Genomic DNA, 22,417 nt, shown 5'->3' on the forward strand with positions numbered 1-22,417 from the left:
GAGATAAAGGCATACAGAGAAGGAGAGAATAGAAAAAGAGAGACAAAAGGGAAAGAGAGAGTTAAAGGGGAAATCAAGAGAGGAAAAAGAGATACAGAAAGCAAGAGAAAAGGAGAGAGAACGGTTTAGAGAAAGGGAGCGAGGGAAAGAGAAAAGGAGCAAAAAAACAGAGAAAGAGCGAGAAAGAGTCGGAGAGACAAGAAGAGAGGAAGAGAAAGAGAGAGAGAGTAGAAAAAGAGAAAGAGTGAGAGAGAAAGAAAGAGTAAAAATGAGAGAATGAAAAAGTGGCAAAACAAGCAACCAACCAAGCTACCAACCAAGCAACCAACCAAGCATCCAACCAACCAACCAAGCAACAAACCAACCAACCAACCATTCAAATCAATGTTTTTTTTTTTACTGAATGAAATGTTTTGGTAGCACTTGTAGGCACAAAATATTACACACTGTCCCTTTAAAGTTCTATTTTACCTTACTTAACATAGCTTGGTGACGTCATTCAAAAAAGAACACACTTTTTGGGGGCGTGCCAAAATCTTTATTGCAATGTAACCAGTAACAATAGACGTTACCTTCTGACGTCATTGAAAGCAGGGATCATCAGAGAAACCAGGGGAGGGGGGCGTATTTCTTTCTTTCTTTTTTATTACATAACATGTCGCCAAGGGAAGACCCACCCCCAACTTGAGAAGAACATGATACAACTTGCCAAGTGAAAGAGCCAAACGCACATTTCCATCCACGCACAGACCAAAGCAATGACGAGCGCCAACAAGATGATCTCGGCTCTCGTCCACGCTAACAAAGCCGCCAAGCTTCGCTTCCTCCCGGCCGTGAGATGCCGATCCACGGCGGCGGCGTCCACCCACGAGAAGCGGCAGCAGCAGCGGATGGAGGAGGGCCGATGCTCCGTGGTGGAGGCTGAGCCCGTGGAACTCATCACCCCGGGTAGGAGCGCCCAAGCCGGGCTTCCACGTGCCAACATCAGCGTGGACTTTAACAACACGGAGGAAGCGTACAAGAGTAAAGACAACGTGGAGCTTCTCAGGAGTCTGCTGGTCTTCAAGCTGTGCACGGTGGACTTCTTGGTGGACAAGAACAAGGAGGTGAGGTCCCCGGTGGACATTTGGATTGCGTTACATGATTAATAAAAAAAAAGTTTGCATATTTATCCTGATAGTCTCATTACCCCAGGGGTATCCAACCTTTTTCATGCTGAGAGCTGCTTTTTTTTAGTTTGATATGAGTTTTCTAAAATAACAACACATTTTATTGGGAGTAGCGTAATATAGACCAAGTCAACTGCTAAACAAAATTGTTTTACAAGAGACTCACAATGACCAAGAACTGGTGAGCTACTACGTTTTCAGAACAGGTCCGCGGCCACCTCCGCTGTCCTCAGAGGGCTCCCTGATGCCCGTGGGCACCACTTTGGAGACCCTTGCACTACACTGTGTAACTTATCGTTTTCCATGTTTGACACTGGAATGCTATATCTAATCTCATTGCATACAATGTTTCACAATGTTGATATCAATGACAATAAAGACAATTCTAATTCTTATACAAAAATCGTAATTTACCGTTTTGAAGTAAAAATAAGGTGACCTATGTGAATTGTATAGATCCGGGGAGAAGATGTTTTAAAGTGGGGAGGGGGCTATTGTGAGATTATCCAGAGTGAATAGGGAATTTGAAATTAAATCAGTAATGCGGGCAGGAGTAATGTATTTTCGTGTGTTCAATTTTAGAATAGAATAGAATTTTCTTGAAATTTTTGTGAAACAGTGTATGCAAAAAGATAAGACATGGCACTCCAGGGTAAATCATGTAATAAAGACTTTGAAGAGAAAAAGAAAAGATGAAAGACTATCAGGATGAATAACAATTTTTTTTACAAATTACAAAAAAATAAATTGCTATTTGTAGCACCCCTGCTCCAGTTCCTGCCTCCCCCACATGGGTCCATATTCTCCACAAACCATAATTTTACTATGACGTCGTGGTCTGTTATCAGTGACGATCATGATTAGAGCAAAAATGGGCAATTTTTTTCTGTACAAAAATAGTTATACAATGTACACTAAAGTCATTTTAAAAAATCCATTTTTTTTGTTAGACCGATCTCGCCTTGCCCATTTTAGCTCCAATCCCGATCGTCTCGGTCCCTGATCGCAGACTTCACTTGACATGATCAAAGAAACATAAAATACGGGGAAAACGTACACGTGTCATGAACCAGAGCAGGATTAGGACCCAAACGCGTGACGTTCTCACACAAGCCTTCTATTTTACGGGAAATAGGGAGTCATGCACGTTAGGCAATGGTCTGGCGTGGAAAGACAGGAAGCCAGAGACCGACGAGATCGATTCCAATTGCCCGAGTTGATATCGGACAGATGGGGTCGATACCAGACAGGACGGGACAGACAGGATAGATAATGAATCAGGATATCGAAGATAAACAGGACAAACGAGACGGGAACGAAAACTGGAGAAAATAATAAACAGGACAAAACTAGACGGAAATAAAACTGGTAACCGAAATCAAGGAAGCGTGACAGCGCCGAGCTTAAAATTGACAGAAAGCCAATCTGTTGACGAGCCGCAGCTGGCACCGCACGGGCAGGGGCCAATTGGGCGCCATGGCAACTGTTACAACACGTTGACAGTGAAGGATTTTATACATTTGACTATAAAGGATTTTATACGATTGAATACAAGTTACATTTATTGAGTTCAATGAAGATTTTCACCGAGTAGGCTATAGTTCAATGACAGTTCACGCCGTTCCAAATGCAGAATATTTTGATTAGGGAATTTTGATAACAGGACTCTGACGGAGGACGGCAGGCGATGTTTTGAGAACAAGGCCCTGATGACGTAGAAACGCTCGGTGTTGTTTAGAGTTTTCCAGACATCGCGACGCCCAGGGGGGGCTTCCCTGGCATGCCCATGGGAGGAGCCGGGACACCATCTTGCGGGAAGACGTGGGCCGAGAGAAAAAGGCTGGAGGACTTGAAGAGAGGGCTTCCCAGAGGGCCCAGACGACACTAATTCGACTAATTCGGCCTTTATTCGATGGAGTTCACCTTTAGTTAAATTGTTTATGAAATTAAATCTGCCCCCGTGTGAAAATGTCAGCTATTCTTGTTCATCTTTTCCATCAAGAAACGAGCGCGCATTGTTGAGTAAATGTAGGTTGTGTTTGGTTATTGGAGTCAGATAACTAATTCGAAAAATTTGGTAAACAATACATTTTAGTATTAAATTCCTAACAACAGGTATGTTATAAGATGGGGACCAATGCATTACGGTACATGTTTACAGTTAATGGAACTGAGCAAGAAGGTCTTCGGGAAGTGGCTGTTCGAGAAGATAATGAAGATGACCTTCTACGGGCAGTTTGTGGCCGGCGAGGACCACAACGCCATCAAGCCCCTGATCCGCAAGAACCAGGCCTTTGGAGTGGGTGCAGTCCTGGACTACAGCGTGGAGGAAGACCTGACGCAGGAGGAGGCCGAGAAGAAGGAGATGGAGTGAGTTTTGTTGTTGTGCTGCTAGACCACAGTGGAATGCGTTCCCTTATTAAATCCCGTCACGTTTCGAAACAGAGTGTGCTCTGAGTTCGGCCACGTGGGTTGAAGTTACGCTGTTATGTAATAGAAATTGGAGAGGCTGAAAGGGGGGGGGTAGTACAAGTAATTGAAAACATACCAAGCGTCAAGTCTTTATAACAAAAAAGTTCCTTGTGTTGTGTTATTTTCACTTGCTGTTTCATGTCTGATAACTAAATACTCATCTTGTTCCTATTATATCTAATTAATCATCTAATGTTCCCTCTATTTCTTCCTATCAGTCATAATCACAAGCTTCATGACCAGCTTTCTTATTCACTATCAACATAAACACAAAAAAGTTTGTTCCGTACACATACAAATCAGTTGCTCAGATTAGCTCGTCCCATTGGCTGGGAAGGACAGACCCCTCTCTTGTGATTGGCTAGTCAGACCCCTGCAGCATTATGTAAGGGAAAGAACGATATTACCTAAACACAAATAAAGCAAAATTATGTCGTCGCCTGCAAAACAAAGACACAAATAAATAAATGAATGAATAATCAATTTCTTCCTCCTCATTATCCTTTTTTTTTGTTTTCAGTTCATGTGTGGCCGAGGCTGAGAAAGAAACTCCAGGTGAGTTGTGCAGAATACAGTCATTTCCAGACTATGAGCAACACCTGACTACAAGCCGCACCCTACACATATTTTAAAAGGACAGTGTGTAATATTTAGTGTCTCCTTGTCAGGACCAGAACAGAAACAGGACCCAATCGTGTAACGTTTCTTACAAGTTTATTGAGATAGAGAGAGGAAGGGCAGCGCCCACGATCCGGTGCTTGCTAGACGCGGGAAGAAAGTCGCTCTCGCAATTGGATTGTGATCCGAATACGGAAGTGGATCTTCCGTAGCGGGTGATGGAGGTGTCAGGGACGGAAAAACAGGTTGATAGCCGGGACAGGAGGGCAAAAACGTGGTCGGGGTTAGAAACGGGCTGTTAGCCAGGATGGGAGTGCAGACGTGGTCGGGAACAAAAACGGGTCGTAAGTCGGGACGGGAGAGCAGGTATGGTCGGGATCAAAACAGGTCATAGCCAGAGACAAACGGGAGCAAAAACGGGACAGGCGGGAGTCTGGGGTAAAAAAAAGGCTTGCCTTGAAAAACAGAGGTTCGCACACGGACTGACAACAGGAGACTGACAGGACAGGGTTCAAATACTGACAGGAAGCCAATCAGAACCCGCGGCAGTTGGCGCCAAATGAGCGGCGCAGCTGAGTCACATCAGTAATCATGACACTCCTCGTGGGACAAAAAAACTTTCATAATGTAAAAAAAAAAAAAAGCATTGATTTGAATACTACATTCACTATCATATCAATGTAAATTATTAGAAGAATAATCATAGGTCGAGAAATTTGTAGTTATTTTACATAGTGGAATCTATACTAGAGGTTGCCGTCATTTTTGTCAGGTATCTTGCTGCTATGCTATACTCTGTGTCACTGGTTTTCGTTCGCATTAGACAACAGTGCCATCTAATGGTCATATATTACACACTCTGGCGTTAAGGAAGAACATTTTTGTTTAAACATAACCCGCACCTGACGCATTTTCCATGGTGAGGGTCAGTTTATGCAAATTTTATTCATGTTTGTACATGAATAAAAGTGCGCTAGCATACGTTAAATCTTCTATGGCTTCTTCTTCTGTGGTGTTTATTGGCGGTTGTATTCCTTGAAACAACCTCTCTGTCACGTCCAGAACAAAGGGTAGACCCAATCGCGTAACTTTTCTCACAAGTTTATTGAGATAGAGAGAGGAAGGGCAGCGCCCGCGATCCGGTGCTCGCTAGACACGGGAAGCAAGTCGCTCTCCTACTTGGAATCCGATCCAAACACGGAAGTGGATCTTCCGTAGCGGGCGATGGCGGTGTCAGGGACGGAAAAACAGGTTCATAGCCGGGACAGGAGGGCAAAAACGTGGTCGGGGTAGGAAACCGGCTGTAAGCCAGGATGGGAGTGCAGACGTGGTCGGGAACAAAAACGGGTCGTAAGTCGGGACGGGAGAGCAGGCATGGTCGGGATCAAAACAGGTCGTAGGTGGAGACAAACGGGAGCAAAAACGGGGTCAGAAACGGGCTGTAAGCCAGGATGGGAGTGCAGACGTGGTCGGGAACAAAAACGGGTCATAAGTCGGGACGGGAGAGCAGGCATGGTCGGGATCAAAAAAGGTCGTAGCCTGTAGACAAACGGGAGCAAAAACAGGACAGGCGGGACACAGGGGTCGAAAAAAGGCTTGCCCTGAAAAACAGAGGTTCGCAGACAAACTAACAAAAGGAGACTGACGGGACAGGGTTCAAATACTGACAGGGAGCCAATCAGAACTCGTGGCAGTTGGTGCCAAATGAGCGGGCACAGTTGAGTCACATCAGTAATCATGACAATAAGACGCATTTTCCATGGTGAGGTTCAGTTTATGCCAACTTTATTCATGCTTGTACATGAATAAAAGTGCGTATGTTGAATCTTCTATGTCTACTTCTTCTATGGTGTTTATTGGCGGTTGTATTCCTTGACAAAACCTTTCCTTACTCGTACTTTTCCTGCTAGATTGCCCCCGGCAGCCGTTAGAAAACATACATACATAAGCCGCATCTTTGCATAAGCCGCACGGTTGAAATTGTGTGACAAAAGTTGCGTCTTATCGTCCTGAAAATACGATATTTGTTTTTGTTCCTGGAAAGTTGGCACTGGCAATGGTACAGTATGTTGTTCTGTGAGAACATATGATGCAAAGGTTATATTTGGAATGGGCGGTATATGAGAAGGAGCGGTCCGTTCTTGATTCTGGGAAATGTTGAGTTCAAGTTACACGGAGAAAGTGGTATCGTATATTAGGCTGACCAAAATAGTAGACATGCAATACAGTCTAAATAACTGTTGAAACTGGTAGTAGCTCTGTTTTTTGTTAATATTCATTTTTTAAAATATTTGATATTATATGATCTCATCTTCAGTAATAAAAGCAAAACAACTAAGCTAAGGAGTCACCAATGTGGTGCTCATGGGCACCAGGTAGTCCCCTAGGAACACCTGAGTAGCCCGCGCACTGATTTCGAAGCTATCTCACCAGTTCATTGCGATTTTCTTGGAAAATTGATTTCTAAATGGCATGAGAAATCATTGACTTGATCAGTGTCTTTGATTAAGATTAAAATTAACTTACTATCTGTGTCTTTAAATCCTTCTGTACCTTAGATATTTTAGTGGTCGACTGGAACCTATTTTAACCCCACTTCTAAAAATTACCACCTGGCAATAACATAACAGAAACATTGTGTCAGGACCAGAATGGAAACAGGACCCAATTACGTGACGTTTGCCAGAAGTTTTATTGAAAGAATGAGGAAGGGCTTTGCCCACGATCCGCTGTTCGCTGGACGCGGGAAGCAAGTCGCTTTCCGATTCGGACTGTGATCCGAACACGGAAGTGGATCTTCCGTAGGGAGCGATGGCTGTGTCAGGGACGGAAGAACTGGTCGGTAGCCGGGACTGGGAGAGCAAAGCGTGGTCGGGGTCAGAAACTGGTCGTAAGCCAGAACGGGAGAGCAGACGTGGTCAGGATCAAAAAACTGGTCGAAGTCGGGGCACAGATGGGAGCAAAAACGGGAGAGGTGGGAGTCGTGGTCGAAAAAGGCTTGCCTAGTATACACTGAGGTTTGCAGATGGACTGACAAAAGGGGACAGATAGGAGTGGGTTTAAATAGGGACAGGGAGCCAATCAGAGTCCAAGGCAGTTGGCGCCAAAGGAGCTTCGCATCAATAATCATGTTTCCCAGATATAGCAATAAATCTATTTTGGCTAAAAGTGGCTTTAATTCTCCTCTAGTCGCCGATCACCGGGAGAAAAAATACAGGCCTCATCGACAGTTCAGCGACAGGCGCGGAGGCGTCATCAGCGCTCGCACGTACTTCTACGCCGACGAAGTAAAATGCGACAACCAGCTCGAAACTTTCATCAACTGCATCAAAGCCTCAGGTAAAATTCAAATTGGCGTTGTTACCAGGAATGCATTGAGAAGCTCTATGCGATATGACGTCCTCAGGTGGAGCTTCTGCTGACGGCTTCTCGGCTATCAAAATGACCGCTCTGGGACGTCCTCAGTTCCTGGTGAGTGCAACTCGATGTCCTCGATATCAGTCTGGGTTCTTACAGGTGCTTCAAATCCTTGAAAATGCTTTAAATTTGAATGATGTGTTGTCAAGGTCGGGAAAATGCTTGGATTTTGGGTGAAGTGCTTGAAATTGTTGCCTCTGGCATGTTTCTAAGCAGTTTGTGAAAATGACGCCAACATGCCTGCTCTGGTGGTTTGTCATTATGGCATTGTCATGTGACGTGTCACTGGCCCCTACTGGTCGCTCCCAAGAGGACAGCTCCATTTAGAAAATTGGCCTTTTAGTCCTCGATATCAGTCAGGGTTCTCACAGGTGCTTCAAACCCTTGAAAATGCTTTGAATTTGAATGTTGTGTTGTCAAGGTCGGGAAAATGCTTGAATTTTGGGTGAAGTGCTTGAAATGGTTACCTTTTCTATGTTTATTGTAAATCTGACTTCATAGACCACCCAATAAATGAAGAAAGTTTTTTTAAAAAGTGTGTGAAAATGACGCCAACATGCCTGCTCTGGTGGTCGGCATGTGAAACATCACCGTGCTTTACTGGCCGCACCCAAAAGGACAGCTCCATGTTGAAAATTGGCTCTTTTGGCTCGGCTCGTTCGTTTCCTTAACGGCTCCTCAGGTTTTTCGTTTTTTTTAATGATATATTATCAATAATAATAAAACATTATGCACCAAATTATTTAGTAATTAGTAGTTTTACATGTTTTGCAGGGGATTCTTCCCGCGTCTAGTAAGCACCGGATTGCCCTTCCTCTCTCTATCTCAAAAAACTTGTGAGAAACGTTACACGATTGGGAAATATAAATGAAAATATTCACAACTCGACCCAAAAAATTGTAAAACACAAAACGTTTTTAGCTTTTTACACGCTTAACAGATTTAAAGTAGAACGACACTAAATCCCCAAAAAAGTGAACTGCACCTGTGCGGCTGCGATCCAGTATCCTCGATTGCATATTGCAGCGAGTAGGGCGCCGACAGAGCGCACTTTTGCCGAACATGGCGTCTTTCTTTTGCCATTACTGTATTTCCGCCTAAAATGAATTACACTCTTGCGGCCACAATCCATTATCCCCACTACCATATTGCTGCGAGCCAGGACCGGCTCAAGGCACTTTAGTCAAGAAGTGTACCGATATGGCCTGCCCAAAAATTAAATGCACGGTTTTGGTCGTGATCCATTATCCACAATCGACTTTAAGTGAAAGCAGGGGCTGAAAGGGCAATTTTTGTGATTTGTAGAGTATTTTTTTTCTGCTCTCTCTGACTAAAATGAACAGCGATTCATTATCTCCAGTCGACTATTGCTGAGAATTGGGGCCGAAAGAGCAAATTTGTGTCATGCGGGGCGGCTCTTTTTTACGTTCTTTCAGCCTCAAATGAACAGCTCCCGTGCGGCCGCGATCCAGTATCTCCAGTCAACATTTTAAAAATTTGAGTGCTGGTGTTACTTGGTAGATTTTTGTATATCGCTGGTTCTGGTCCCCATTAACTGCGATAGTATCACACACTGCTAGTCTTTTTCTGTGGTGTGAAATGGCGGGTCTCAACTCATTTGCAGGGCAGTGTCGCCACCTACTGTTGAAGTTTAACTGACCCTCGGTTACTTTTGTTTTCTTGGCAAAGGCCCGCGGCCCACTGAAAACAGATCTGCAACCCACCTTTGGGTCCCGACCAACCGGTTGAGAAACACTGCTCTATATTAAGTGAAATGTTCTTTCATTTTGCTAATGGATTATGTTTTTGTTGATAGCATTTCATTTCGTTATTGTAGCTTATCTCCACATCTCACAAAAGTAGTCAATCATTGGACATTTATCAGGGAATTTTCTTTCAGTATTGTTGGAGTGGGTGCCAACATTTTTTTTTTACGATCGTACTTTATAATCATTAGCGTTTTATTACCATTGACTAACAACGCAAAGTACTTGTATAATGATGCCAAAAAGCTAAGATAGCTGCTACCAGACGTGATATGAGTTCTGTAACTCTGAATAAATCATTGATATCTGGGATCTTTGGTTCACAGCTCCAGTTTTCTGAAGTTTTGCTCAAATGGAAACAGTTTTTCAAGTTCCTGGCGGCTCAACAGGGGAAATCAGAAATGACAGCTCTGGAACAGAAATTAGAACCGGCGCAACTGAAGGTGAGTGTTTGATAGGACTTCCCTTTAAAAATCGAACTTTGGGTGCACGTTATACATAGTTGTACGGTATGATATTAGTATATTCGTAAAATGATTGATCAGTTGAATAAAATAGCTCTGTGTTTTTGCACATTTTTCGAGCCGAGGCACATTTCTCTCATTGATAAAATCTCGCGGGAGATTACCACCTGAAAATGTGAAAATAAATGCTTACATTGACAATATACTGTAAGTGTTTTTCAACAACTTATTATGTCTTGAATAGGAATCAAATAAACACAAAGGATGAAGTAATTTATAATCTTTTGTATTTATACTTACTCAGTGTGAAGCCTGGGCCTGTTTGGATCAACACAGAGTTGGTATCCTGGCAGGAATCTATTAAAATCACACACAAATCTCTCCCTCCACAGCTCTCAGACATTTTCCTCACTAATTCACTCGTCTCCAAGAGTATTACATAATGACTCTGCCGGGCGCTAGACCGCACAGGCACAAAATTGGGTCATTTCCTAGGGCATATCTGACAATATCACCAGTGTGCCATGGCACAGTGGGTGAAAAACACTGACATAGCCGACCAAAATCGTAAGACATTGCATCCAACAGGAGTCGAACCTATGTCACGGCAGTGAGAACACCGAATCATAACCACTAGACCACCATTGATATAGAATACATACAAAAATTACAATGAAATACTATTAGTAGTGGTAACCATTTATAAAAGACAGTTTTCATTGCAACCCTTGCTCTTTTATGTAAGACAACTTTTTTAAGGTACGAACAATACAGTGATTTTGTGAGTGTGTGTTTCATTTGTTCTATGAAAATATACATTTCTAGGAGACTTTGACCAAGCTGGGTGTTGCTGCTAAAGACGACATCGAAAACTGGTTTACTGGAGAGAAGCTTGGACTATCAGGGTACGACGTTTCGACTTCTATTCTGCTAGTTTGTGGCCAGAAACTACAATTAATTTGAATATTCTTTAAAAATTTGACTAATTAATTCATCCTTATTTGCAGAACGATAGATATGCTTGATTGGAACAGTTTGATAGACGACACAACCAAAATTTCTAATCTTCTCATGGTGCCAGACCTTCAGGTATGTTCAGAGGGGAATCCTGGGAACTAATCAAGTGACTGTAGGTCTGCTTTCTTCCCTCGAAAGACGGGCCAGCTAGAACCTCTCCTGAGCACATTCACGGCTGAAGAAGAGCGCCAGATGAAGCGAATGCTGCAGAGAGTAGACGTCCTGGCCAACGTGAGGGCCCAGAAACCCCCTTCCACTGTATCTTTTCATGAATATTTCAGATTTACAATGCTCTTTTCTCTATCCAGTGTGCCTTGGAGCACGGCGTCCGGCTCATGGTAGATGCTGAGCAGACGTATTTCCAGCCAGCGATTAGTCGGCTGGCTCTGGAGATGCAGAGGAAGTTCAACACTGAGAAGCCGATCATCTTCAATACTTATCAGTGCTACCTGAAGGTCAGACCTCTTATTGGACAATATATTTATGGAAACATCTGCGGTTAATATTACTGGGTAAAAGAAATGCACAATTCATTAGTAAGTAAGTAAGTGTTTGCTAGGAACAATAGCATACAGGTCGACTAGCATACTTGTCCACCTCAGCCTGTTGATCCCCTTATTAATGATTGTATTTCCCCTTATTAAGCGACAATAAACCTGACGAACACAACACAGCACCTATTTATTCACAGAAAGACAGCCCATGTAGAATACTGCGATACTATTATCAACTAAAAGGACATTGTCGTCTGCTACCAGTGACTGAGACGATCTCTGTAGAAATATTTAACTCTTCAGGTTAACCAGGCTCTCTATGGGTGCTTGAAATCCTTGAAAATGCTTGAATTAAATTTAGTGTTTAGAAGGTCAGGAAAATGCTTGAAATTTGGGGGAAGTGCTTCAAAATGCTTGAAATTGTTGCGATTGCCATGTTTCTTGGCAGTCCGGCTCAATAAATCACGTAATAAATGAAGAATTTCTTTTAAAGAGATATGTGAAAATGACAGCGTCACACCTGCTCTGGTGGCTGGTCATTAAGGTGTTTTCATGTAGTCGCACCCAAGAGGACAGCTCTATTTAGAAAACCGGCTATTTGGCTTTTCTCCCAAACGACTTTTCAGATTTTTTTGTTTTTTAAATTATATATTACCCACAATGATAAAACATTATGCACCAAATTAATTGGTAATTAGTAATATCATATGTTTAGCAAAGGAATCCAAATTTTGCTCAATTTCCTGCTTTTTATACATACAGTGCTTTATTTCTTTTTTTTTGTCTTCCGTATTGAACTCCATTATTACCCATCACCTATAGAGCCATTCTGTGTTTGTAAAAAAGTGTGATGTAGCCAAGCTTCCCTTGCATTGTTGAAGCAGAACGGCAGAATTCTTGTCAGTTTATAGCAGCCCATTGACACAAAAAGATCATAGATAGGAACAGCTCAAAATAGCACAAAATATGTGCTAGCAGCAAGATAGCGACTTCAGTGAATCAAGAAAAAAAACAAATAACGTTGTTTTGATTGGCACTGGATTTATTCCTTTGAAGGTACTGGAAAACTTGAAAAAAGGGCCTTGAGAGTGCTTGGTGTACAAACCCTGGATTCATGAATCAATTATTCATTTCATTGACCCAAATTTTCGCTACATCACGATGGTTAGAAATTTAGATGAAATGATGTTTGCTGGTTGGGACCAGACAAAAACGATAGGGTAGAGAGTAGGAAAGTATCACGACCGTAACAAGCAGTGGACTCAGATGCGTAACGTTTCACACAATACTTTATTAAGGGATCGGGGAAATCAGGACGAGAGGAAAACAGCGATCTGGTGCTCGTTGGGCAGGAGGGGCAGGAAGCCCTCGCGAACAAAGCGTGATCGTGGATCGGAACAAGTCGGGCAGCCAGGACGGGAGAACGGAGCGCGGTCGGAGATCGTAACAGGAAACGGGGCGGAATCAGGCAGAATACAGGAACAGGTCCAGAATAGCAGCCAGAGTCAAAAAGTGCTTGCCTTGCATGTGCTTAGGTTTGCTGACAGACTGACAAGGAGTGAACGGGAATGACGTGCTTAAATAGGGAGAGGGCTAATTGGGGAACGAGTGGAAGCTGGGACTGAAAGAGTGAGCGCAGGTGAGGGCAATTAGCGGGCAAGTGACAAAATCGTGACAGGAAAGTGAGGTAACAGATGGCCTCGCAGGTAGGTTGGTAGCAATCTCTTTAGATTGTCGGGTATATCAGTAGTAAAACAGTGTACCTTAGAGGGGTCGTAAGATTAGATAGATCTGAGCACTGGCTCACCCCAAGGTTGTGCACTGAGCCCCCTGCTTTTACCCTCTACACCTCCGACTGCTCACCGACCCACCTCACAAACACAATCATTATGTTCGGCGACGATACCACCTTGACCGGCCTCATCTCTGAAGGGGAAGAGGCGGCGTACAGGGATGAGGTGGAGTCACTGTCAACGTGGTGTTCGAAAAACCACCTCGTGCTGAACACCACAAAAACACAAGAACTGATACTGGACTTCAGAAGGAATGGCAGGAATCCAGCACCACTCATCATAAAAGGAGACTGTGTAGAGAGAGTCCACTCTTTCAAATTTCTGGGTGTGCACATCTCCGACGACCTCTCCTGGTCTGCAAACACCAGAGCGGTGGTAGGGAAGGCCCAGCAGCGACTACAATTCCTGAGAGTGCTCAGGAAAAATCATCTAAAACAGCAGCTGCAGGTGTCCTTTTACAAAGCCACAGTGGAGAGCATTCTAGATAGATAGATAGATAGATAGATAGATACTTTATTCATCCCATTCACTCATTCTAACATACTGCATTACGGTGTGGTATGCTGGGTGCACAGCAGCAGATAGGAAAACGCTCCAGAGGGTCATCAAAACAGCCCAGAAAATCGTCGGTTGCTCTCTGCCCAGTCTGGAGGACATTGCCTGCTCTCGCTATCTCAGCAGAGGAGAAAACATCACCAAGGACTTTTCTCACCCCGGCCACCACCTCGTTGACCTGCTGCCTTCCGGCAAGCACTACAGGTCACACAAAACAAAAACAAACAGACTCAGAGACAGTTTCTTCTCCAGAGCTATTACCACCCTAAACACACACCGCACAAAAAACTCTTGCAAACACACTACCTCATACGAACGTAAAATGGTACTCATGTCTATGTTTCTTGCACAATGTTGACTGCACTATGTTTACTGCTCGACTATTTTTTTTGCACTATGTTGACTATTTTTGCACCAAATGCATATTGCACAAACCCTTACGATACCAACTGTATGTAACATCCTACATGCCGTCCTTTCTTTGTGTAAATATTGTGTAAATTATAACTATAACCTTATCCTCCTTGTTTTATAACCTTATCTTCTCTGTTCCTTATCTTCTTGGTTTCTTCCTCACTGTGAATGTGTGACACTGGAGTGTCATGCCCAATTTCGTTCTCACAATATGTTAACCCATTTTGTAACAATGACAATAAAGGTATATTCTATTCTATTCTATCTCAATTATCTGTGCTGTCAATTCCAGGAGGCCTACGACAACGTGACGGTGGATGTCGAGCTCTCTCGGCGGGAAGGTTGGTACTTCGGAGCTAAGTTGGTACGCGGGGCGTACATGTATCAAGAGAGAGCCCGGGCAGAGGAGATCGGCTACGAGGACCCCATCAATCCCGACTATGAGGCCACCAACAGGATGTACCACAAGTAAGTAGGAATCATCTGGTACGACTTTTTCGGTTTTATGAGCTGGTTTCGTGGTTTTGTCACAGATGTCTGGAGTACCTGCTAGAAGACATCGAGCATGGCCGCAAGTCCAACATCATGGTGGCTACGCACAATGAGGACACGGTGAAGTACACCCTCCAGAAGTAAGTTTCAGATAGATGGCGCTCGGTCGGTCCGCCATTGCGTAACGGACGAGTGTCGTTTCGCAGGATGAACGAGATGGGCCTTTCACCCACTGAGAATAAAGTCTACTTTGGACAGCTGCTCGGCATGTGTGACCAAATCAGCTTCCCTCTAGGTATGTCCCAACCGCCGGGCCCCCTTGCTGATACTGTTCTGATACTAACAATAAACAAGACGTATGGAGGTCTGTGACACGCAAGTTACGTGAGCGGCAGTGACAAAGTCACTTGGTGGTCTTTGAAGTGCTTGAACCTTCTGACATCTTGTACAGGGGTTGGTTCCTTGGTATCTTGGGAACTGTACAGTACAGTACAGGAGGTTATCAAGTTACAGTGATGGTCTTTCGAGTATAGCGTGTGGGAGGTCAATCCTTTATCAGGGGTGTCAAGTGTCTCCTCCACAGCCTGCAGAAAAACTCAAAGGAAAACGAAATGTTCTTAGTAATTCCATCGCGTGATACTGGAAATTTTGGTATCGTTCCAATCTAAGTCAATCCATGGCTCGGAAATGTCATGATCATTCGATAATTGAACCCTTGCCCCTTGAGGTACCGTAAATTCCGGACTATAGAGCGCACCTGATTATAAGCCGCACCCACCACATTTTAAGAGGAAAACCAATTTTGTACATACACAAGCCACACCTGTATATAAGCCGCATGCGCCCACATTAAAAAAATGTAACACAAACACAAAATCAATCCAAACCCGACTTCAAGTCCCACGATTGAAAACTAAATGTCCTTCATTGAAGTACACAGTCCAAAAATCACAGCTGGCAAAATGAATGGAAAATTATATCGGTACTTAAGGTTTGATGCAGACTTGCAGAGTCCGGGTACCAGTTGAAAGTAATCCAAGGAAAAAAAGTGTATATTTCCGAAGGTAATGGTGGGAAAAATATATATCCACTATTGTCCGCCGCGACAACAAACAGGTCTCACCTTTACCCCACTTCCTGTCACCCCCCCCGTTTGTTCCGCCCCTCTTTTTTAATTCGCCCGTGCAAAACATATCAGAATAAGTGTCTCAAATAAATACAAATAAATAAATTACAAAAATATACAGTTGCAAATACATATTATACATGGGTTACACACATTTACAAAGAATGACGGTAGACCGAGAGAGTTTTCAAAGCTTTAATAATAATAATAATATAACTTTCATCCCAAACGGCGCCCGTGACAGGGGAGTTAATGGTAGCAACACACTAGCAACACGCTCGCAACACAGTGAACGGGTCTGTTAAAAAAACATACTGTACTTGTAAAAATCACGGTAAACCGTCCTCATCTTCCTCCTTAGAACTGAAGCCATCAAAGTCGTCTTACTCAGTGTCGGAAAGAAACTTTGTCATATAGACGTCGTCCCACGCTCCCACAGCCTCACTCGCGCTGTCGCGCTGTTTCCTTTTTTATCGGACTGCTCGATTGCTTTTAGCTTGAAAGCTGCGTCATGTGCCTTTCTTTTTGCATTTTGCATGATGAGGGTATGTTTACGCTAATTTAATTTATGCACAAGCCAAGAAGTTGCAGTCTTCCTCGGCGCATATATTCCATTGGTCTAAATCTTACTTTTTGTACTCGAGCGCCGCTGGCGGCCGATAGAGAAATTACACAAATTGGCCGCATCACTGAATAAGCCGCAGGGTTGAAAGTTTGGGGGAAAAGTAGCAGCTTATAGTCCGGAATTTACCGTAGTTTATAATGACAAGAAACACAGCACAAACATTTTAGGCATTAAACATGTTTCAGTTTTTATTCAATATCTACTTTGAAAACATTGACAGTAAAAATAGAAATATTTCTATATCAATGGGGGAAGGATTTCTTCTTCCAAGGGGGGTCGTGATAGAAAATATTTGAGAAGCACTGTGTTAATGGGGCACGGCAGCTGACCATATTACAGCATTCTGCGGCACAGTTCTGAGGTCATGGGTTCAAATCTGGCGACCAGCCTTCCTGTGCGGAATTTGCATGTTCTCCCCGTGCTTTTGTGGGTTTCTTTCATGCATTCTGGTTTCCTCCCACATCCTAAAAACATGCATGTCGGTCCAAATTGTCCCTAGGTGTGACCAAGCAAGAGACTTGTCTGTCTCTGTGTGCCCTGCGACTGGCCGGCAACCAGTTCAGGGTGTCCCCTGCCCACTGCCTGAAGACACCTGGGATGGGCCCCCATGACCCTACTGTGGATAAGCTGTGCAGATAATGGATGGATGGATGTATAAATGGGATTCACCATTTTTAAAGTATTCCTTTATTGACCTCATAGCTCTACAGCAAACAAGCCAGCTGAGTCAACTTTGAGAATTAATTTTTTGTGTTCCCTGGTGCGTTGACTATTTTAGCAGTATATTTGGTTAAATGTGGGGAGCACTACACTGCTAGACATTTTGTACATAATTGGAAAAAAAAAACAGAAATACTTTTACATCGGGGGCGGCTGTAGCTCAGGAGGTAGAGCGCTTGTCTTGGGATCAAGGGATCCCAGTTCGAATCCCGGCTCGTCCGTGTTACATGTCGAAGTGTCCTTGGGTAAGACACTGAACCCCTAATACCCCCAATAAGCAGGTTAGCGCCTTACATGGCTGCAAGGCCGCTATTGGGAAATGTGGAGCAGATAGTAAAGCGCTTTGCAAAGTCATTGACTTGAAAAGCGCTATAGAAATGCAGATCATTTCATATGTTTTCATTTTTAAGGGTGTGCACAACCAAAGCATTGATTAACCTTCTATCCCAGGGGTGTCAAACTAATTTTAACTCGGGGGCCACACGATAGAACAAACATTCTGTCGGGGGCCGGACTAGTAGATTAAAGAGAAAGAAAAAGAGAGATCAAGAAATAAGAGAAAGAGGGAGGGAAAAACGAGAGAGGGCGGGACAAAGGAAAAAAAGAGAGAGAGGGAGAGAGAGTGAGAAATAAAAGATAAAAAGTCGTGAGAGAGGGGTAAAAGAAAGGGAGAGGAAGAAAGAAATCCAAAGAGAAATAGAAAGACAGAAGGAGAGAAAAGAGAAAAGAAAGCCCGAAGGGTATGAAGAGAGAAAGAGAAAAGAGAAAATGAAAAAAGGATGTTAGAGCAAAAGAGGTTAAAAGACACAGAGAGAGAAAGAGACAAAGAGCAACAAAGGAAGAGAAAAAGAGAGACACAGAGAGTGAAAGAGACAGAGACAGAGTGGGAGAAAAGGGGTGGAAAAGAAAGAGAGAGAGAGAGAGAGAGGGAGAGAGAAATTAATACGAGTACAGTGTCTTTGTCCGAGGCACCTGGCTTTGGCAACATCAAGTTGACATATTTCAACCTGCAGCTTGTTTTTCTCTTGCGCTTCTTTGAGTGTTGTCTCGCGGGCCGGATTCAATCCCATAGCCTGATCTGGCCCTCAGGCCGCCTGTTTGACACCTGTGTTCTATCCCCTCAGGTCAGGCAGGCTTCCCTGTGTACAAATATGTCCCGTACGGGCCGGTGGACGAAGTCATTCCGTACCTGTCCCGCCGCGCTCAGGAGAACCGCGGATTCATGAAGGGTTCGCAGCGAGAGCGCAGCCTCCTGTGGAAAGAGCTCCGACGGCGTCTGCTCGGAGGCCAAATCTTTTACAAACCTGTCTACTGAGTTTTCGGAACACGCGAAATCTCCAGGCAACGCACCATTTCCAACCCTGATCCATACACAGTACCCTCCGGAATATGACATTAATCCGTTCGGAGTTGGGAAATTGCAGTGAAGTGGGGGATGGAAACCCCCAGCATGAAAATGAAAATGAAATAGTATATTTTAAGTACTATGTCTACGTAATATACGTGCATTTAAATTTGTAACATCCATGTGAAGGAAAAACGAATAAGTTGACCATTTGATTTAATGTGACTTGAGCTGGTCAAACGGAGTAGCGGGTGGATGAAGAGATGGGGAAGAAACAATAAGATGAAACTGATTTTAAAACTTAAGCATGCGACGATTGTTGTATCCTTAAAGACCTATTTTCTTTAATCGGCTCTTTATTTTTGGTAATAGTACTAATCGTCTATTTGGTACAACCATCCAGGGTAGCAATTCGTATGCCTTCTTCCTATTTCTTGATAATCGCAAGCTGCGTTTCCATCATTATCATGTATTTGCTTCTTCCTTTAGCATCACCGCAAGCTTTGAGAACCATAGTAAACATATACAATACAAAAAAACTCAGTCTTTACGAAGAGATGAGATTCTGAACTGAATGAAGAGAAAGGCATTGTGGGAAGTAGTTTGGTAAATAAAGTATAATCATTCTCATGATGCAGTAACACAAGCCAATTGCATACCAGCATTTCATACGACATCGACAAATAACATCCATGTGAAGGGAAAACGAATAAGTTGACCATTTGATTTAATGTGACTTGAGCTGGTCAAACGGAGTAGCGGGTGGTTGAAGAGATGGGGATGAAACAATAAGATGAAACTGATTTTAAAACTTAAGCATGCGACGATTGTCGTATCCTTAAATACCTATTTTCTTTAATCGGCTCTTTATTTTTGATAATAGTTATGATTGTCTATTGGGTACGACCATCCAGCTGAGCGAGGGGTAGCAATTCGTATGCCTTCTTCCTATTTCTTGATAATCGCAAGCTGCGTTTCCATCATTATCATGTATTTGCTTCTTCCTTTAGCATGACCGCAAGCTTTGAGAACCATAGTAAATATATACAATACAAAAAACGAGATTCTGAACTGAATGAAGAGAAAGGCATTGTGGGAAGTAGTTTGGTAAATAAAGTATAATCATTCTCATGATGCAGTAACACAAGCCAATTGCATACCAGCATTTCATACCACATCGACGAATAGCAAAGAGGCATACGCACGAACACCGCCAAGTTTGAATATGAAATCCTTTTGGGCACGCTAAATAATTTGTTGTTGATGTTGTATGCTGGTCTTTTCAAGGGTATTGTTGACTGATTATACTTGTTAAGTGTTACCAGAGGCAACAAGATGGCCATTTGACCCATTTGTTATCCCTTTCTAAACAGTTTGACAAATTTAAACAACCAGAATGTGGCTGCACACTATTTGCCAAGTTATCTATTTTATTAATATTTTACTGTTCCTATTTCACTGCGACAGTATTTTAAATAAAGCACACAACTACTCACTATTTAGCAACATTTGTAAAAAAGTAGTCACCATTAGGCAGCACGGCGGCACAGTGGTTACCGCATGTGCAGCACAGTTCATGTCTTGGGAACCTCCTGCGTGGGTTCAAATCCAGCTCCAGACTTCCTGTGCGGAGTTTGTATGTTCTCCCCGTGCTTGCGTGGGTTTTTCTCTGGGCACTCCGGTTTCCTCCCACATTCCAAAAACATGCATTTCATGTGAATTGGCCGGTCCAAATTGTCCCTAGGTGTGAATAGGCGAGTGAGTTGTCTGTCCCGGTGTGCCCTGCGATTGGCTGGCAACCAGTTCAGGGTGTCCCCTGCCCACTGCCCGGTGATTGCTGGGATGGGCTCCAGCACCCCCGCGACCCTACTGAGGATAAGCGGTGCAGCTGATGAGATGATGAGATAGTCACCATTATATTGGGTGAAAAATAATGGTCGGTGCACAATTTGACAAGAACCATATCAATTCCAAACAGGGTAATGGAAACAATTTTTTTGTGGTACTCTTGGAAATGAATGATTTCCTTATAGGTGTTATTTTGTTGCGCAATCACTCCTTTATGCCTTAATACAGTACGCACAATGTTGATGATGCAGGGTTTTGTACATGCAATGTATTTTATACTGACAGGTGTGTCGGGTTCAGATTTAAAAGTATTTGTATGTCATTGATTTTATTTGATGTCTATTAGCCAAAGAGTGTGAAATGTTACATTTCACTTGGAGTGCAAGTAAAATAGAATAGTCTTGTTGTTGAATACAAAGTAGTGTACAGAGCAGAGAGCAGCCGATGATTTGCTGGGTTGTGATGATGACTGAATGTCAGTTTTTCACACACATATCTATTGTTTTTGTTCTCTTTTGTTGTACTTTGTTTTATTGATCAGAATTTTGTACAAATGTAAAGTCTTTTATTTACAATAATAAAAATGAACACAAGGGTGAATATTAATGAAATGTGAATCACACGATAAAACAAACACTCTGTCGGGGGCCGGACTAGTAGATTAAAAAGAAAGAAAAAGAGATAAAGAAATAAGAGAAAGAGGGAGGGAAAAGGAGAGAGGGCGGGACAAAGAAAGAAAAAGAGAGAGAGGGAGAGTGTGTGAGAGATAAAAAGTCTTGAGACAGGGGGAAAAGAAAGGGAGAGAAAGAAAGAAATCCAAAGAGAAATAGAAAGACGGAGGGAGAGAAGAGCGAAAAGAAAGCACGAAGGGTAGGAAGAGAGAAAGAGAAAAGAGAGAAAAGGAAAAAAGGAAGTTAGAGTAAAAGAAGTTAAAAAGACACAGAGAGAGAAAGAAACAAAGAGCAACAAAGGAAGAGAAAAAGAGAGACAGAGACAGAGTGGGACAGAGGGGGTGGAAAAGAGAGAGGGAGAGAAATAAATACAAGTATAGTGTCTTTGTTCGAGGCACCTGGCTTTGGCAACATCAAGTTGACATATTTCAACCTGCAGTTTGTTTTTCTCTTGCAACTCTCTGAGTGTTGTCTCGCAGGCCGGATTCAATCCCTTAGCGGGCCTGATCTGGCCCGCGGGTCGCCTGTTTGACACATGTGCTTTTAAAGGACATTTCTATCTGCACACGTGTTTGGGTCATTTTCATTTTCCACATTTTCATTTTCCTCCTCATTTGTGAGGTTTGTTTTTTGTTTCTGACAGTTTTGTTGTTGTTCATGACCGTTTGTTGTTACTTTGTCAATTATTTTGTTATTAAATTCCATCTGTCTTCGAGGACATTGCCTTTTCCTGTTTCCTGTGTTTGGGTCCACCACTGTTATGATTTGATAATAATGATGGACCCATGTGGAGGGGGCAGGAACCGCAGGCATTGGTGCTCAAAACAAGGACTGTATTGACAAAATCAGGACCAAAGTACCAAAAAAAGTGGGCACAAAACTAACATAATTCCCAGACTAAAACAAAAACACCTAAACTTGAAACAGGAAAATGCAAGTAGCAAAGTAACAAAGAAACCAGAAATAAACAAACCTGGCGCTGTGGTATGAATGGCACAAGGAGCATGACAGCAGAACTCAAAATAACCCAACCGAGATTGTTGAACAAAAATGTCCCTTAAAAGGATCCAGGATGATTGGGCACAGCTTTGTGAAGTAAGTGGGAAACCATTATAATATTGTTAGATAAAAATGGATTTATGAGGAAACAAAATGCCCTTTGTGTTCTATGTACGGTATTTATTTGAAGATAAATTTCAGTTTCTTCATGCTGACGTTTTGAATTTTTCCTTGCCCTTTTGTGGGTTTTAGATCAGGGGATAGTGTAATAATAGTCTGTAATAGTCTGTGGTCTGTGCAGCCCTTTGAGACTTTCTGTGATTAAGGGATTTACAAACAAAATTACTTGACTTGACTGTGGGGCAGCACGGCGGCGCAGTGGTTAGCGCGTGTGTGGGTTCAAATCCAGCTA

General features: G+C 43.0%; 1 protein-coding gene across 1 annotated transcript; it reads left to right on the plus strand.

The window, feature by feature from the left end:
• The first annotated feature begins 403 nt into the window (after positions 1-403).
• LOC148350130 (proline dehydrogenase 1, mitochondrial-like) lies at positions 404-20,935 on the plus strand. The gene is made up of 14 exons (XM_088355366.1): positions 404-1,106; positions 3,331-3,539; positions 4,162-4,196; positions 7,449-7,598; positions 7,666-7,730; positions 9,769-9,885; positions 10,732-10,811; positions 10,914-10,995; positions 11,062-11,154; positions 11,232-11,378; positions 14,472-14,647; positions 14,713-14,811; positions 14,878-14,966; positions 18,267-20,935. Exons 1-14 carry the CDS (start codon positions 759-761, stop codon positions 18,455-18,457), a joined length of 1,881 nt encoding a protein of 626 aa, XP_088211492.1. The 5' UTR covers positions 404-758; the 3' UTR covers positions 18,458-20,935.
• Positions 20,936-22,417: the final 1,482 nt, after the last annotated feature.

Source organism: Urocampus carinirostris, chromosome 16 (assembly GCF_059441175.1).
Source record: "Urocampus carinirostris isolate Australia breed hairy pipefish chromosome 16, RoL_Ucar_1.0, whole genome shotgun sequence".
Taxonomy (NCBI): Eukaryota; Metazoa; Chordata; class Actinopteri; order Syngnathiformes; family Syngnathidae; genus Urocampus; species Urocampus carinirostris.